Source organism: Lepisma saccharinum, chromosome 8, assembly GCF_977018435.1.
Source record: "Lepisma saccharinum chromosome 8, izLepSacc3.1, whole genome shotgun sequence".
NCBI classification, from domain to species: domain Eukaryota; kingdom Metazoa; phylum Arthropoda; class Insecta; order Zygentoma; family Lepismatidae; genus Lepisma; species Lepisma saccharinum.
The window spans coordinates 69,310,222-69,328,622 of record NC_139236.1 but is presented as its reverse complement, the minus strand read 5'-3'; the positions used below and the strand labels follow the sequence as shown (position 1 = coordinate 69,328,622).

At 38.8% G+C, this 18,401-nt stretch overlaps 2 protein-coding genes across 3 annotated transcripts in view; both read right to left on the bottom strand.

The window, feature by feature from the left end:
• LOC145991094 (short-chain dehydrogenase/reductase family 42E member 1-like) overlaps positions 1-3,471 on the bottom strand; it is a 28,494-nt gene extending 25,023 nt beyond the window's left edge. The window contains exon 1 of one of the 2 annotated variants that reach the window (XM_083126829.1): positions 721-3,471. In XM_083126829.1, coding sequence (XP_082982955.1) covers positions 1,065-3,245 — 2,181 coding nt within the window. In that variant the 5' untranslated portion in view covers positions 3,246-3,471 and the 3' untranslated portion in view covers positions 721-1,064. The remainder of the gene's footprint in view (positions 1-720) is intronic. The other variant, XM_083126830.1, reaches the window with a different exon arrangement.
• The window catches only part of LOC145991095 (RCC1 domain-containing protein 1), a 55,564-nt gene extending 51,676 nt beyond the window's left edge, over positions 1-3,888 (bottom strand). The window contains exon 1 of the mRNA XM_083126832.1: positions 3,719-3,888. The gene's annotated coding sequence lies outside the window, so the exon portion shown is untranslated. The remainder of the gene's footprint in view (positions 1-3,718) is intronic.
• Between the last annotated feature and the right edge of the window lie 14,513 nt (positions 3,889-18,401).

Here is an 18,401-nt window from a genome sequence, read left to right as displayed (position 1 = left end):
GTACAGGATATGGAGTCATGTAGGGAATTCTTTAAGGAATACTGTATTATGACAGTGCCCTCTATAAATATTTATCATAGTTTAATGTACATAAAGGAAAACCTCCCCAGTTTTAGGTTGTGTTCTAATGTACATGACTATAATACAAGGCACAATCTGAATATAGAAATGCCATATGCTAGACTATGCAAGACTCAACAAAATTTTAAACATAATGGAATGAGATTATTCAATTTGCTACCAGCTTCTATACGTAATTTAGAAAACAAGCAGTTTTCTAAACCCATTAATAATATATTAGTACGATATTGTATATATAGTGTCATGGAATTTGAAGAACACTTCCATCAGGGCCTGTAAAATGTAAATGTCTACTCATAATGCATCACAGAGCTGTAAAATGGGTTTTTGTACATGACTTGTATTGTAATGAAAATAGAGTACTATTTTCCAATTGCTTTCGCTGTAATAAAACATGTAGTTTAATTTGCACACTGTATTGTTGAATGTGTAATATTTTAATATGTATTTTTAATGTTCTTTTCTTTTGTAATTTTTTATATTAGTATTTATATACTTATTATGCCAAAGTCTATTGCAATCATGTTGTCTAATGACTAATAAAGTATTCTATTCTATTCTACCCTTGTCAGGGGTACCATAAATGCTACCTAAAAATTCAGGACTTAATTATTACGTTCAAAAAATAAATACACCTACCTTGTTTTGGAGCAGGTTGGGTAGTTAGTTCACAATACACAATGGCTTCTCAACACAAATTCAGCACAATCTTCATTCAACATATGCTCTGCCACATGGAAAACTAAATTCTTTTCTCAACTTTAAAAGCTGGGAAGCATTATAGTCACTTTTAATGAATGTTCTAAAGTAAAACAAGTATGTTTTCTCATAATCACTGATTATTCTTTAATAAGATACTCCTTCAAGTGGTTTCCAAATTCAATGTCTGTGCATCACTTAGTCGTATTAATTCAATTTCCAGGTTTTTTCTTCTTTTTTATACTTAGTGGGAATTGCACGCACACACACAATATCATAACATTCTACAACAGTAGTTTACAGGATATGATCTCCCAAACCATCTTCCATCTGAAATACTGCATATTCTGCTGGGTGAAATTCATGTTAGCTTCCCTAGTAAGGTACTCTGCAAATGTGCAGGTGAAAACACCACAGTCGGAACCATTCATTTGGCATGGAATGTTTTTTGCAATGGCGAGCTTCCAACCATTTGAATCAAACTCCTGTTTCTTCTTATCAATCATTTCTTGTTTCAAGTATTCAAAGATTAAATTCACAAATTCTTTCTTATTTGTTCCCATACTGTCATAAAAGCATACAGTTTTCTTTCGAAAATCAACTGCACACAAACACCAATGAATCTTATCATGAATTGGAACAATCAACATATCCGAAGCAAAAATGTCAACTTTTTTAGTCCATCTTCGAACACCTTGATACCTTGAAGCCTTCAGTCTTGTAAAGAAGAATGTGTTAAAGGCATAAACTGAAAGATACTCTCTAGATTGTCCTCTTTCCATCAGCAGGTTCATGTAAAAATTAATAATTTGATCATTAAGCCAATTCAAACCTGATAAAGTATGTATATCTTTTCTCCTGATATGAATACTGAAAGCAGATGCTAAAATCTCTTCTTCTGGCTTACGAACTAAGGCCTCGTTTATTTTCCGTAGCATTTTTGCACTTAATTCAGGAAAACCTTTAGGAGTGTTAACATCCTTTCTTATATGAGTTACTTCAACTTCTGTTTCATCATCGCTATCACTTACAGTCAAATATTGAAATAACTGTTCAGTAAAACTGCAGTCAGACTTACTTTTCCTCTTCGATACATTACTCCTACGAGCAGATCTTCTAGTATTTTCATATGCTTTTCCTGGTTGACGTGGGAGAGATTGTATATCTTCACCAGAGTCCTCGTCAGATATATCAATAATATCTATATTTGTTTTACCTTTATCTTTATTTTTTATGCTACTTTCATGAATCAGTATTTCCACATCATCTTTGTATTTTCCTTGTGCTGTATTCTGCTTCTTTCTACTACATGCTGTGGATTTAATACCACTGTTTGTTGCAGACTTGTTGGTTGGAACTGCTGCTTGCCTTTCTTTGCTTGGCTGCTGTATTTCTCTTATACTCTTCGTTTTTGAATGATGTATAATTTCAATATCATCCTCATTAATTTTCACTTGTCCCCTTCCTAGACTCTTCCTTCCTCTGCCATTAATCATGTTCTGCTGCTCTGCTCCACCAATACTTGTTTTTACACCTACACATTGCACTTCCTCCTCCCTTTGAACTGGTATCCACTTTGGACACTGCACATCATCAGCTGTCTTCAAGACATCCACCGTCCCTTTAAAATATTTATTGGGCAGAAAGTTATTGCACTTAGTAGTACTTCTTGTGCAAATAGAACTTTTAACACCTGTATGAATATTATTCTGAGAGGATGTACCCACATCAACATTTCTCCCACAAACACACCTCTTTTGCTTATCTTGTAAAAAAAGTGCCCTTTTCGAATTAGGAATTAAAGAATTACTTCTAGGTCTGACTTGCATTCGAAGTAATTTTTCGTAAGTTTGCTCGTCGTTTACCTGACAGCCTATATCTAGAGCACTCAAAAGCTCATATGAACGAGTCCGATGCCTTGAACAAAAATTATTTTCTGCACATTTCTTATTTTCAGAATAGGACTGGAATTTAGATTTTGACTCAGGCTTGCTGTATTTATTCTTGTCGAGGCAGATTTTACTATCGGTAGACGATTTCTCTTTCACAACACTATGAGTACCACCATTACCATTTGCACGCAACAGAGAACGGCGTGCACACGAATTCTGTTTCTCTTCCATATTATTTGGCAGCAACTTCTTCGAGCACTTTACATAGAACGCGAAATTTGATGTTCGAGTCCCCCAACTGAGGGAAAATGCATTTTCTTCTTCAATGTCAACACTATTCATTACAGCATTATACGAGTACTGTGATCCTTTGCTTGTAGCAGCCACAGCATTCAAACTTCGTACTTCACCTTCTTGTATTGTAGCTTTATCTGAATAACGCATTTTCTTCTGTGGCACAGCATCATCATCATCGTCGCTGACTTCATAATTATACAAGTGTCTTTTTCGTGATTGTTTACCAATAAACCCATAAAAGAAACCTGTCACACGATTAAAAATTGAGGTCAACATCTACGCTCCTCTTCAATAGACACAGGTTTGCAATGAAATGAAGTAGATTAATTTTACTTCAGTATATATGTATGTGTGTAAACGATGCTTATAGGGCTGCAACATATTTAAAACAAAACGCTGGTGCAACTTTGACTCTTGTATGTCTATGCTTATGTTTTCCAGACATCTTCATTTCTTCAATACCGTTTTACAAACTTGCTAGTTTAGTCCATGACTGAAGTACAGAGAGAGGATATTCGCTCGAAGAAATAAATGGCTACAATAAAACAAACTAAACCAATATACGTTGTATCTAATTCTGAAGGAATGATATAATTCACACAAAATAATTTGTACTGATCAGATTTTCGTTATCTCGTTCCCGTTATGGACAAGTATTACGACCATGGACAAATTGGTGAAGGAAATTAGTTAAATTGCCCACAACCGAATCGCGTCGCCTTTTTTTTTTTTTTTTTCATAGGGCTTACCTTTCCGTCCCGCAGTTCTACTTCTGACGTCAAAAAACAAGTTGAAGCTCCAACATGCCCTGGTTTACATTGTTCAAGTAGCTGGAGCGAGTAGGGTAAAGCGAGCTACGTGAAAATAACTGGTGAGAGCACTACTCGCTCCAGTAGTCAGGACAGTCGAGTCGAGTGGCTGTCCATGCTAGTGATGGGCATAATCGAGTAAAATAATCGATTAGTTCGATTATTTCAATAATTCGAGATATTCGATCTTTTTTATCAATCCTCGATTATTCTGAGAACATTTCAAACTGCCGTAGCCGTATTGTAACCTATTAATCGGTTGACCTAATCGGCTTCAGCAACGATACAGCGCCTTGAATAACGTAGTGTGGAAAACGGCACGGTTTTGGCCCCTCTGGCAGGCTCCACTCAGAAAGGATATCGCTAGAGGCGCTGGTGTTGGTCCCGGTGCTTGATATTCGTCTGCTTATAATGGAAGTAAATGGAGTTTTCGCTGCAACGTCTGATTCTTTTACATGAAGCATTTCTATGAATGTGATAATTGCTATGATATTTGATACAGTGGTCGCGAAGATATTAACGAACATTCTAGACAGTCGAAAAAGTCCTGTTATCGTCATACTTTCGTTAATAATACGGGAGAAAAAATACGCGTGGAATGCTCTTGGCAACTAAATTTTTGTGTATGAATTAGGTTCACTATTATTATCATCATCACCATTTCTTGTAAAGATATACACACTGAAACATTTGTATTTTGGATATTTACTGTCTCTTTTCTTCCGCTTTACACTAATCGCGGCGATGATGATGATTGCATGAAACGACAAGGGGAACCCCACAAAACTTTCTTAGTGCCATCGACATGAGTGTAAGGAAACTTTCAAACCAATGGGACAAGCGACACGGGATGTTCACACTGTCACACTAGTGACACACACTTCCAGACTCTAAAATAGCATTCATTGCACATGAGGGCCCAAACAGCAAACGACACGTTCATATGGCGTATTCGCGTGCTACTTGTTACTTCGGTCGGAAAGCTCCTTAAAGGAAGGGTGCTCAAACCGAAGCGACGCGCTACAGGGAGAGTTCCCAACTAAGTGACAAGCGACATGGTGCCTTCAGTCTATTTGCAAGCGTTTGCTGCTAATTGTGCAAACAACAGATAGGCAACACGATAAACCGCACATTACAACAAGAGATCTAGGCGACACGATAAGCCACACGTGTCGCTTTGTCGCTTCTGCGTCGCTCAAACTGGGACATTTCCTCAATACCTTGCAACATGTTGCCGTGGTTTGTTGTTCGCGCATACGCGATGCAATGAGTGTCTTGCTTTAGTGAGATTGCTCACCAAAGCAACAAGCGGCAAGCGACACTTTTCGCTTGAAGATTTTACCAACCGGCCTGTGCTTCCGGTCATACCGCTACGATGTGAAATGTTGCTCCTGATGTGTCGCTTCGGTATGAAAGTTCTGGACCGATGGACCCGTGTCACTTTGGTGTGAAATCCTCGTATCGTTTGTCGCGTGTCGCTTTGGTCTAAAATCTACTTGAGGAAACGGTGCAGTCAGAGCTTGTGTCCCTACGGTTCGAAAGGCTGCATTGATTACGGACTGCTCGCTTCCAAGCGACACTTGTGGTTTGTCGCCTCGGTATGAAATATCTCTCAGGATACTATTTATATTCTAATAACATAGAAAATTAAACTCTAGTACACAACCCAACACCTGACGTCCGGAATCACTTTGCGACGTTTCTTCTTGTGTTACGCATGCTATTTATTTATTAATTTTATTTTACTTTTCTTTCCAAATTAATGCTGTTTCGTGACTGCAAATCACTCCACAAATACAACTGTTTCCATCAATTCACGTACCACATTTCAAGACAAACAAATCTACACAATATATTCCAAAAACTAACTAAGCCGCATTACTTTCATAAGAAAATTAGCACTCGTACTGATCGCACTGCCATCTATGTTTTCCTCCGTCTCGGGAACTAGTTTCTTGGGTCGTTTTCCACACTACGTTATTCAAGGCCCTGTAGCAAAGAAAGAGTATCCGATTCATAGTTGCCGAATCGAGTGATTGGAATGAATGAAATCGTATGGTCCAAATCTATTAGGGGCCCGTTCCGAAAGTCGCACGAGTTTAACGACTTATGGCAACTGGCCGTTCCATAAGTGCTTCCGTGCGTTTCGTGAGGTTCATTATGCTGTCCCAAAAGTCGTATTCCGTTCGTCTCGTGAAAGAACGAGATTCACCAAACACACGAGCCAGGAGGTTGGTTTGTTCAGTGAGAATTGTCTATGGTGAGAATCGTCTGCTACCTGCAGACAACGCGGGTGCATGGTGGCTTCAAACTGCACTAGTTCGGGAATTGTATTATAATTTTAACAGAGAGCGTTATGAAGCAACATGCACAAGATGAGTGTGCCTCAACTGTTCTTACAATGTGATTAAAATGAGTAACAGTATCCGCAGTAGAGTTTATTTCTGTCAGAAGGAAATGCCTTCCGCTGGACGCCAAGCGGAAATTTTTTATAAACAAAGCGCTGCGCCTGCGCTGGCGTCTAGAGCGTCCCATAAGTCTGTAAAATAACTGGTTTCACCAGGTTCACGAGACCAGTTACTTTTGTGCGTTTCGTTATGACTTTCGGAACGCACCCTAGGTACATAAGGTTCATTTTCCATGCAGTTAAGGAGAGAAATGAACCTAATGTCAAAATGTAATAAGGGCCAGAAACAGCGGTTGAATGTTTGTGAACGATTATCTTTCAGTCAGTTAAGGTTCAAATAGAGGTGCGTGTGAGTTGTTACGCGGTGTGCTCTCCTCGGGTTCTTTTGTGCGCCTCGTCGCAATTTACGAGGGAAGGATATCTGTTGTATTTTGTATGCGTGGGTGGGATTGTAGACTACTATTGACATTGCTCCAGTAGCGGCTCGTGCCTAAAATAACAGGTGAAGAAGTAATTTTATAGGCAATGAAAAACAAATAGTAAGTGTCAGTGGGCCCCCCACAATTTAAAACGTCTTTTTTGTCTTCATCCGTCCATCTGGAAAATGATGTCTGCAACAAATTACACACTAAGTCATTTACTGGGTTCATTGTACAAACCACAGCTCAACACATGAACACAACACACGATAGGAAACGCGAAACACACACGCGGAACAAGATCTCGCCAGAACGCAACGATTTTGCCACAACCACTGGATGCAATGTTTTCTGTCGACGAGAGAACTGCTGCACCTAGATGGCGACACCCGTTCAATTCCAACGATAGGTGACGTCACCGTTGCCATGACAACCGGCTAAAGTCTTCCGCAACCTGGCGGCGTCTGCTCTTGGTTTGTTTAAGCTACGACGAACTCTTCAAGTGCGTAGCGCCGAGCGGCGTATTATTTGAGTATTATCGTGTGCGTTCTGCTGGGAAATAGTTTAATTTAACAAGCAAATGAAAGATGTCAATATTAATTTCAAAATTAGGTGAAAACATCTGCACTTGTTGCACTTGGCCAGCCGCCACTGCATTGCTCTGAGATTCTGTAACCTATATTCGGATGGAGTAAGCCGGATTTTTTTCTTTTAACGCTTTTGAACCTAAGAACATCAGTTGGGGGAGGTAGTCGGCTAATAAAACTAAAATAAAAGTTTTTGAGAACTGAATTTGAAAATTCAGGCGCCAGTTGAAAATCCCTACATTACCAATTTCGCCTTCAAATAAGCACTCAGAGAAGCTGTTACCAATTACACAGGAAAGGCAAGGGCAACCTTACTTTCACGAAAAGATTGGAAAGAGTTTTGTGGTGGCTGGCACGCATCGCAACCCCCCCCCCACCCCTAAGCTAACAATGATTCTGGAAAGGAGCCTCTGCCATTAGTAACCGGCTTCGTGGGGTACAAGAGATCTGACCAATAAGGAAGTTTGGAACCACCGTGACTGTCACCGAAGGAGCTCTCCCCCAATTTGTGCTGGAAACGGCAAAAGTAGACCGCCGCGCCATCTGTTGACCACCTACGGAACAGCAATTTCCAAGTGCAGCGAGGTTTAAATAAAGCTTCCCCTTCTATAACCTGACTATTCTATGGTATAACTCGCTAAGGCATACACATGTAGAATCAAGTCCCCAAGCTATGAACGAAGATCCCATTGACACTACCAGAATTCATCGCCAATTCGCCCCTACTCTTTTTTTTTATTTTCTCTTTGTCGCGGTATCACTGTCCTACACGGTCATATGAAAGAGTTGAGACCTATGGGTCTTGTCACTAGCAGTGATTGGGTGTAAACGCTGGAGGAGGGGGGTCAATGACAGTTCACTTTCTCTTGGTGTTCAAGGCTTGAGGGGCAATAGTGCGGAGCGAAAGAGTAGGGGAAACTGCTCTGTTCCTTTAGAGTGGAAATCACTAGATCAAAATCTTCTTGTGATTTTATGCTTTTGACAATTGTTTGGAGCTGTGTCCGGACATTATTTATCTGCTCTTCCAATTGTTGTTTCAATTGCTCAGAGTTGGTAGCCTGGGTCTTAAATTTGGCTTGAAGCGCTGCTACAGCTTCTCCTAAACTTTGAAAATTATCCAATGTGGCCAAATCAGTATATTTCTGAAGCAGCAATTTGAGTTCAGAATCAATTTTAAGAAGAGGGTCCATGCATTGTGATTGTAAATTTGTAATTTCTAATTGAAGACTGGCATTGAGTGTGGTTTGTAAAGCTTGTAAATCACTTCTTAATTTCTTGACTCTGACATCAAGCATCAAAATCTCATCACTGTGATCTTCATGTCTTGTATGGCCAAATATATCATTAGGCATTTTTGTTTTAGCGGTTATTTATTATTGAATATCTAATTCTTAATTCTATAAAAAAAGGTATAAGCTTGTCATAGAATCCTGGGACCTCAATATATAAACAGTCACCAGCAGAAACAGTATATACAGTGCCAGAAATCATGTTTGAGTGCTTTATCCTGTAAATATTTCTCCCTACTGAAATCTTGACATTACCCTCAGGAGTTGTAATAAATTGCAATTGACCACCTACAGGTAATTGGTAATGATTTAAATTATTGTTAAATATGTACAATGTTTTACCTGTTTTATCATCAACATCTGTAAGTATGCTGTTCAGATGAATAATTAACAAAGCACTTAGTTTAGATATTATATCAGAAGAGGGTTGTGGTGTTGGCAGGTCCATAATAACCTGTTTTTTGAACCCAAATAAGTTCATAGGCATGTTTATTTATTTCAAATCATGCTCTGTAATTGGGCATTGATTACCACTTTTCAAATCACAATGACCCCATGGTAGAGTATGTATGCCACATGATAAAATGCATCTCTTATCATCATGTGGGTCCAGAGCTACTTTTCTTACAATATTGCTAGTCAACAAGTGATCCACACTCTGAATTCTGGATTCTGATGTTCTGATTGTGCTACATGATTTGAGGCAATTTTTGTAATCTTCAAATTCAAGCTCTTTGTCTACAGTCACTCTGCCAATGCCCTTGGCTTTTTTTGCAATAGCACCACTACATGTTTCAAAACTGTACATCTTGGCCCTTAACCCAGCAAATGCCGCAATAACATCACCAAGTGTCTCATCTTTTAACTTGCCAGGCACCTTTTTGTTGTGGGGTTGAATTTTTGCATGTTCAGTGGTATCAAAATATTTAAACAATTCAGGCTGTGCTATATCTTGATAAACATCTTCTGTTTGAATATCAAGAACAAAACTATCTGTGTCCATGTACATCAATTTTACACAATCACCATAAAAAGGTTTCAGCACATCATAATACAATTTTAACATGTGTAATTTGGCCAATTCCAATATCACAGCCCCTACATAAATAGGCTTATCAAACTTAATTTTTGTTTTTTTCATATTAAAAAGTGCCATATTCTCATCATAAATTCTTCTGTAATTGAAGTTGGGCTTTGCTATCAATTTTTTGCTCCGGCTGGGGTCAGTAATTATTTTAACATCAGTATATTTTCTGACATTTTCAATTGTTTTGCCATACACTGAATTGACCATCAATTTAAACAAGGTCTTATCAAATTGGCTCATTGCAGATGTTCGAAGCTCTGTGTTTGTATCAATATATGGTTTCAACCATCTTGAGTGCCTGAACCTCAAAACTTTGCCAACTGTGCTCACTTGAACACCATGATGCATCAGGAACTGGAGGTTTTTGTAATATATGACATAATCCTGTTTTGGCTCCAGAGTCATCATCAATTTCTTCTGTTTAGAGCCAGGTGAGCACTCAACCTCAGGAATTGGGGGCAGATCAGAAAATTTGTTGTGTAAATTATCTGGAATTGTCAGATCAACCTCTAAGAAGAGGCCATAGTTACTGTCATCAAAATCCTTAAGATCTTCAATCTTGAAATCTTCAACCCACTCAAGCCCTGCATATGGCAATTTATCCATCATAGCATAACCATAGAGGCTGTTGGCATCTACATACAGTATATAATTTGATGGCAGTGCTGGATCATAATCAGGAATATATTTGTTATTTGCTCTGGCATATCTCTGAGAACATTGCACCATGCCCCCTCTTATACATTGCTCAATAAACAGGTACATATCTTGATCCTGGATCAGATCCAATTGCATTTTAGTGTTCAAAAACATTGCAGACCATGCTAGCCCCGGAGCACTGTAAAAATACATTGGATCCAGCTTATAATTTTTCATGGAAGATTTTCTGAATGCCTGAAGTATATCAGCTAAGAGGGTCACATCAAGTTTTAAATATGCTTTGTGATAATCACCAAATGTCTGGCATTTTAAATTGTTCCACATCAATTGGGCATGGTGATAATCTTCATCAGTGATTCCAGTTCCTCTGATTTTGCTGTAAAACTCTTGTTGCGGTGGCAGAGCACACTCATCAAATGTAGAAAAATCTGTAACATAGTCATATGGATATACACCCTTCCGCCTAATTAATTTCAGGTCCTGATTTGGAAACAAAGCACATGTGATTTTGAATTGATCATCAGATAATTGAGTGGCCAGTGTAGCCAGGCTAGCAGACAGAATTCTGTATGAATCAAGAAATCTTAAGTGAATAGGAACACCATTAACTTTAATTATTTTGCTAATAGCAATATATTTCTCATCATTTTCTGCTAAAATATTTAAATTCTCCTTGTCAAACCCCTCGTACCTGATCAAATGATGAAAATCATAATTGGATGCTCCATGGCAATATATGGGGACAAATTTTGGTCTCTGGATCTTAATATTACAGCTATTACACAGGGCTATTAAGAATTTACCATCTGTATGAGAATGGTGTTTCACCTTGATATTTATATCTGAAAATTCAGAATCACATACCGGGCATTTTTCTGCATTGTTGAAATCTTCAATCTGATCCTCTGTTAAAGGCAACATAGGTTTTGATTTTAATAAGATATTAGATGCTATGTCATGGCACTCATTTTCTATTCTATGTGCAAATTCTTTGATGGCATCTGCTCCTGTGTATAAATCTTCTTTACTAACAACCCCATCCTGTACAACCACATAACAAAAACTGGAGGGTTCATGTAATTGATATGATGTAATTGAAGATTCCTCAGGATCTGGGCTACAGAATGCAAGAGGTTTGAGTTTTGATTCAAAATCACAGACTATATATGCTGGGTGTTCCAACAAGGCTTCAAACTTTTTGAATTTTGCATTTTCACTTGGCATTGACATCACCATATGAACAGGTTTATAGTTGCCACAGTATTTTAAATGTTCAATTAATTTGTTTTTAGCAATTTCTGCATTCACTTCCCGAACCCCATTCACCATTTTTCTACCATCAAATACAGTTAAACATCTTCTGCACAACTTGTATATTCTATTAAATTTGTCTAGTTGTGTTCTGACTAAAGCTTCAAGATTATGTATCAGAGTGTAATGATATGTGTCATCCCCTTCAATTAAGAGCAGATCAATCGGAACAGCAGAATCATCATCAAATGTACTGATTCTGAGAGGTGCTATCAAGCAATTGCCACGGCCAGTAGAACAAATAAATACATTAATAGATAATTGTTTACCATTGATATTCCTGGCCTTTTTTTTTTTCAAATTTATCAATATTCTGAACAGACATTGGATATTCTAAACCCTCTATTGCTTCATAAAAATTATTTTCATGTTGTTTATAATAAGTTATTCTCTCAGGATGGCTTGAAACTGGATACAAAGCAGCTAAAATACACCACAAAAAGCATTTCTCATCATTATTTTTTATATTAACCACGGCTCTTTTGTTTTTAATATTGGCAGGTAATGGCAAATATGTAGATCCTTGTAATGGGCTGAATTCAGAAATATTAACATATAACTTGTGTGGATAACCGCATAGGCTCCATCCAGACTCTTTTCCAGCAAATTCAGAGTGTTTAATATTCAATTGATCTATCAAACTGCTTATTATTTTGTCTAAATTTGCATTTGAATATACAGGTACAGTTTCTGTTATGTGGGGCTGTGTAAATTTTGTGCCATTTGGTTTCTTATATTGTGTAAACAATTTGAGAGACAGCTTATAAGAGCCATTTTCTACTTTTAGAATTGCCTGCACATCAGGATTTATACTGTTCAAAAAATTCTTAATACCACATCTTGGCTCTGATACAAACGGGTAATCCCTTAATTGGCCATTAAAAGTGCTATGGATAGGTGGTGCATAGCGTGGCTGCTTTGCCGGTCCAGCATTAACAGGTGCTTCATGCTTCCTTTTCAGACCAGATGTAGATGGTTGTGAGGGCAATATTGATGACTGTACATAAGAATTACACTTATGCATTTTGTAATATGCCTTGCTTAATATTTTATGGCATCTTGGACACATTTTTGTGGCCTTTCTCCATTTCTTAGGGTTAAAAATATGGCAATGCCTAGACCAATTAGAACTAGATATATTTTTATTGCATTGATTGCAATATTTTTGATTTGGCATTTTTTGTTGTTTGTTTTTATAAAATTTCTTGGTCCAAAAAACAGAACTATGGACAATATGCCAAAACAATTATAACAGCAGTTAGTGGCTGAGCTGGTGCTTTTATACCCAGACAACAGCAGAAACTATGCTCTGGTGATCCCGAATATAAAATAATTTTTTCCTTTTATGCTGTTGTATAACACACTTTACCAGGTTTCAAACCTCAGCTGTATATCAGCTAGCAGTAAATATTCTCAAAATCTCACATGTGGGGATATTATTCTGACACATGTATTTCAATCTTACACATTTTACCAGGGTTCAAACCCAGAGCCTCTTGATTACAAAGCAATAATACCAACACTTTGCCATCAGGGGAGGCACACACACTCTACCAGGTTTCAGACCTGGGGGCCTCTTGTTTACAAAGCAACAAGACTAGCACTTCTCCATAGAGAGGTATTAAACCCAGAGGCCTTTGATTATAAAGCATATAAGCCATGGGAATATGTCCACATGCAATACACATTGAGCATCAGAACCCAGAAGTTATGAGCTTTATATCAGCTAAATACAATTCAAAGTTGGACTTTGAACTGTGCAATGAATATTCTGTAAGTCTCTCTCGGGTACATATTAACAAAAGAAGGCAAAGCCTGAATTGGATTCATGCAACATGCAAGAGGTCAATATTCTTTTTACTAAGAATTTCCCTTGGAGTTAATGACATGATGGCATGATGGATGGAATTTTCCCTGAATGGGCGCAGTGTAGATTTTATCTCATGCATGCAAGCAAATAAGACATGCATGATTTATTGCTGGCCGGGACATGAAACAAGATTAGAAAGCAGCCTGACCTTGTATTGTATTGATTTGTAAGTTGAAGAGCATGAGAATAAAAGCATTTTTGCCCTAGTTTCTAAGTGTAACAAAAACAATATCAAGAAGAGCATATTTTTGACAAGTTTACAGACAACAAACTGAGAGGTTCAGCCTTTGCACACATGGCCGAATCAATCTGAGGTGGCTCATCTTTTGTACACTAGGATTCAACATTCTTTAGATTTAAATATGTACACACATGGCCGATTGGGCTATATGCCCCCTCTTAACATAGTTTTAAGTGTGGGCAAATCGGGCTGTTAGGGTTCTTCTTTTCTACACTAGGATTCAAAATTCTTGGGGATTAAGAGCATATCACACTTGAGGAATTGGGGAATAAGAGGATCTTGCCATAGTTTTAAGTGTGGGCAAATCGGGCTGTTAGGGTTCTTCTTTTCTACACTAGGATTCAAAATTCTTGGGGATTAAGAGCATATCACACTTGAGGAATTGGGGAATAAGAGGATCTTGCCATAGTTTTAAGTGTGGGCAAATCGGGCTGTTTAATCAAATGACCTCTTCTTTTCTACACTTATAAGTGGTCCTGGTTATATCACCAATACTACTACTCAGAAATGCAAAAATAATCTCTTAAGGTGAAAATGACGTGTAGTATTCGAGATTTCAAGAGCTTAGGGAAATTTCGAACATTTCCCGTCCCGAAAATTTCCCGACTTTGTGGGAAATTTTTTCCGTCCCGAATGTCGGGATTTAAAAAATTTCTCGTCCTAACCCAAAAAATTCTCTCCCGCACACCCCTAGCTTTCTAGATTGTAGAAGAAACAAAATAGTTGTACGTACTATCAATGTAAAATGACATCATTTTTTTAAAGAAAAAGTATTACCATATGCATTTTCTGCGTTATTACTAACGAAAATCCTATCATACCATTTTGTTAAAAATTTAACTGGTGTTTAATATTGAAAGCTTACATAATAATGTGAATTTGCTATTTAGAGTTATCAAAGAAAAATGATATGTAGGTAATCAGTATCCTATGTTTCTCTGAAGTTGACTAAGAAAAATAGAAGGAAAGCCAAAGTGGGAGACCAAAGTGTCAGACACAGGGGCCACACAAAATTTCGTCTATTTCAAATACATTTTTACATAACACATGCCACAAACAATATTTTATACAGTAGTGCAACGCGTATAAAGGGTATTGTGTTCCTCCTTGATTCTAATCGTAACTACTCTTGCACTCCAAATAATAGTTCAAACAGTGGCATAGCTGCCACCCCCGCAACCCCCACAATGAGGGGGAGCCCCGAGGTGAAGGGGCCTCGCAATGTGCTCCTGAAATTTTATATAATAGCAGAAATTTCACAGCCAGTGTTGCTTACAAAAAAAAATCTATTTGCGAAACAGAAATCTGGTTCCCAGTAACATCATGTAACGACATCTGCGAAAATAAGCAGTGGAGTATTGTCTCAGCCAGAGGAGCCCGAGTAACTTGTCATATGGATCCCCTCCGAAATGCAGAATTAACTTATTTGCTCCGCAGATCGATAGGAAAATATACCTCATCTCATACCGTTATAGCTATGCAGTTTGTCGTAAACGTAGTGTATTGTGTCAATTGTCTACGGTTACGAATCCTGTAGAAAGATTCAGTTGCTCAACCAGTTGATTCCTTATTGCTACACAATAAACATCAAAGTTGGTAATTCATGACCTTTTACCCCTAATATTAGTGTTACACGTGATATTTAAAATTTAACTTCACATTAAATATTTTCAAGGGGGCCCCATGCCTTTTCATATTGAAATAGGAGTTGAAATTAATTTCCCACATTGTCTACACTTGTTACGTTTTACGTCAAAGGGACCCAAAAACCCAGTAGGAGTTGGGGCCCAGGGGCAATTACCACCTTGCCCTGACCTGAGGGCCATTATCCCTTCCTCTGTCATTCAGGGTATATACAGCGTATGAATTAAATGTGTCCATTATTTTGTGTAATTTTGTGAAGTTCATTTTTCTTACACATCGAAATTATGTGGACATTTTTGTCGAACCAGTTTTTATTTTCCAATGTGTTACGAATTTCTGATCTGCAGTGTTCGAAGTGAAAATTCCTGTCTGCGAATTTCCTTCTTCGGAGTTTGGGGATGGGGTATAAGGGGTGCCCTTCCACGTAGTACACCCAAATGTCAACCTCACTTCCACGTTAGTACACCCAGGACTGAAGACTAACGAGGCTCTGGCGACTGGCCCCATGGCCAGTATAATTTTGTTTGTGTTGTCCTGTTGTCCTTATGTGTGCTGAGTGCCCGTTTACAGCCTCAGCTTTTAACAGAAGTCAGAACATTTTAAGATTTTTAATTATGCAACGTTAGAGTTGTTCTTTGTAATGACAGGGTGGCTACAAACAAGCAGAAATAAAATTCCCTGACTTTTCCAGGTTTTCCAGGACAAAATTTACATTTTCCCCTGACAATTACAAACTAAACTAAATCGATGTTTTTCCAAATGGAAATAAGAAACTCATACAGATCCACGTATGGTTTTGCTAAGTACCAATATCATCTTCTATTAAATTGACTTAATTTCTCTATTCTCTATGATTTGAATTCAAACTGCAAAATAGTGAATTTGGAAAATTATTACAATTCACAAGCTAAGGAAGGATTATGGAATCTTGTCATACGCTGTAAGTTTAAAATAAAATACTTGATTATTTTTAAAGTTACGACTAAATGAGATAAGAGTGAAGAGTGAATGATTAAGAAATACAATTTGTAATTTATCAGTCTCCTTATACATTCTCGGTATTATATGTTGATATTTCCACTGAGGTTTGGAACCCTCTGCTTGCAAAAACTATGAGTGCGGACTCATTTTTCAATGCATAAAGTTACTTCTCTCTTCTCTGTAAAGCAAACAACTTAACTCTTGCATATAAGTGAAACAACTGAATAGAACAAAAGAAAGTGTCATATTTCCTTACATTATCGATGGATTTCTGCTTCAGTACAGTATATCCAAGTGAAGTGCTGTGAAACTGACAACATGCAGTTATACCAGTAATGCTGACGAAAAGGATATGTAAGTATTAGAAATTTAACGCAAGGAATTTATAGAATTGCATTGTATAGGTACCTGATTTAGCTAACCAACACATTAAAACAGGAACACTCTAATAATAAAAGCTTCTGAAAGTTCATATACGAGGGGCATCCTGAAAAAAGCTCCAATGCAGCACTAGTGGTCCGTGAGCAACACACACATGCAGGCAGGAAGAAGTGGCATGTAGCTGTAATCTGGTACAGTTGCAATGCAGCCGGTTTAGGACAGTTCTAGGTTAAAGATTACAGCTCTCATACAGTCTTCCACCAACTGCGATGTAGCCTACATTGCACGCTCAGAATTTGGCACAGAGCCACCAGCAATCGTGTGAGTTGTGCAGACCGGACGTCGTGAGTGATAGTATGGTCAGACGATGGTGCAGACAATTCACGGAAGGCCAATCGAATGTGCACAACCCCATACAGCTGAGTACACACGGGCCCTTTGCATCACTTCAGGTGAGAGATCTTAGACCACTCCCTGTACAGCCCTGGCCTTGAATGTACAGACTTTCATCTCTTTGTTTAACTGAAGAGGTTTCTGGCAGGGCAAGGATTTGACAGCTACATTGCGGTAGAGATAGTTCCAGCCTTTGATGTCAGACACACATATACTCTATGTGATCAGAAGTATCCGGACACCCACCTGAAAATAAAGTACAAGTTTGGGCAACCCTCCATCAGGAACACTGGCAGTCAGTACAGTGTTGGCCCACCCTTAGCCTTGATGACAGCGTTCACTCACAGGCATACTTTCAATCAGGTTCTGGAAGGTTTTCTGAGGAATGGCAGCCCATTCCTCGCAGAGCGCCAAAATGAGAAGAGGTATTGATGTGGATCGGTGTGGTCTAGCACGAAGTCGGCATTCCGAAACATCCCAGAGATGTTCTATGGGATTCAAATCAGGACTCTGCGCAGGCCAGTCCATTAGTGGGACGTTGTTGTCGTCAAACCACTCCCCCACAAGCCCTGCAGTATGGATGGGTGCTCGGTCGTGTTGAAAGACACAGTGGTCATCCCCGAACTGGTCTTTGACGGTAGGCAGCATGAAAACTGTTAAAATGTCAACGTAAGTTTGTGCCGTGACATTGCCATGTAAAGCAACAAGGGAGCCAAGCCCCCTCCAGGAGAAACATGACCACACTGTAACTCCGCAACCTCCGAATTTCACTGTCGGCACTATACAGGCTGGTAGATGTTGTTCACCAGGCATTCGCCACACCCACACCCTACCATCGGATCGCCACATTGTGTACTGTGATTCCTCACTCCACACAACGGTTTTCCACTGTTCTATGGCCCAGTTTCGACGCTCCTTGCACCACACGAGGCGGCGTTTGGCATTTGTCTGTGTGATGCTTGACTTATGGGCAGCTGCTCGGCCATGGAAACCAAGTTGCCACACCTTGCGCCCAACAGTAATGGTGCTTGGAGTAGATCCTGATGCAGTTCGGAATTCCTGTGTGATGGCGATGGATGATTGACGATAATGCTGTACGACCCTCTTCAACACTCGATGGTCTCTGGAGGTCAACATGGGAGGTCGGCCTGCACGCTTTTGGGTTGTACACATCCCTTCACTATAACATCAGAAACAGTGGACAGAGGGATGTTTAGGAGGGTGGAAATCTCACACACAGACTTCCTACACAAGTGGCATCCAACCAACTGACCACGTTGAAAGTCTGTGAGTTCCTCAAACCATCCCATACTGCTGTCTCACACTGTCTGCAGACTACTGAGTTCGCTGACT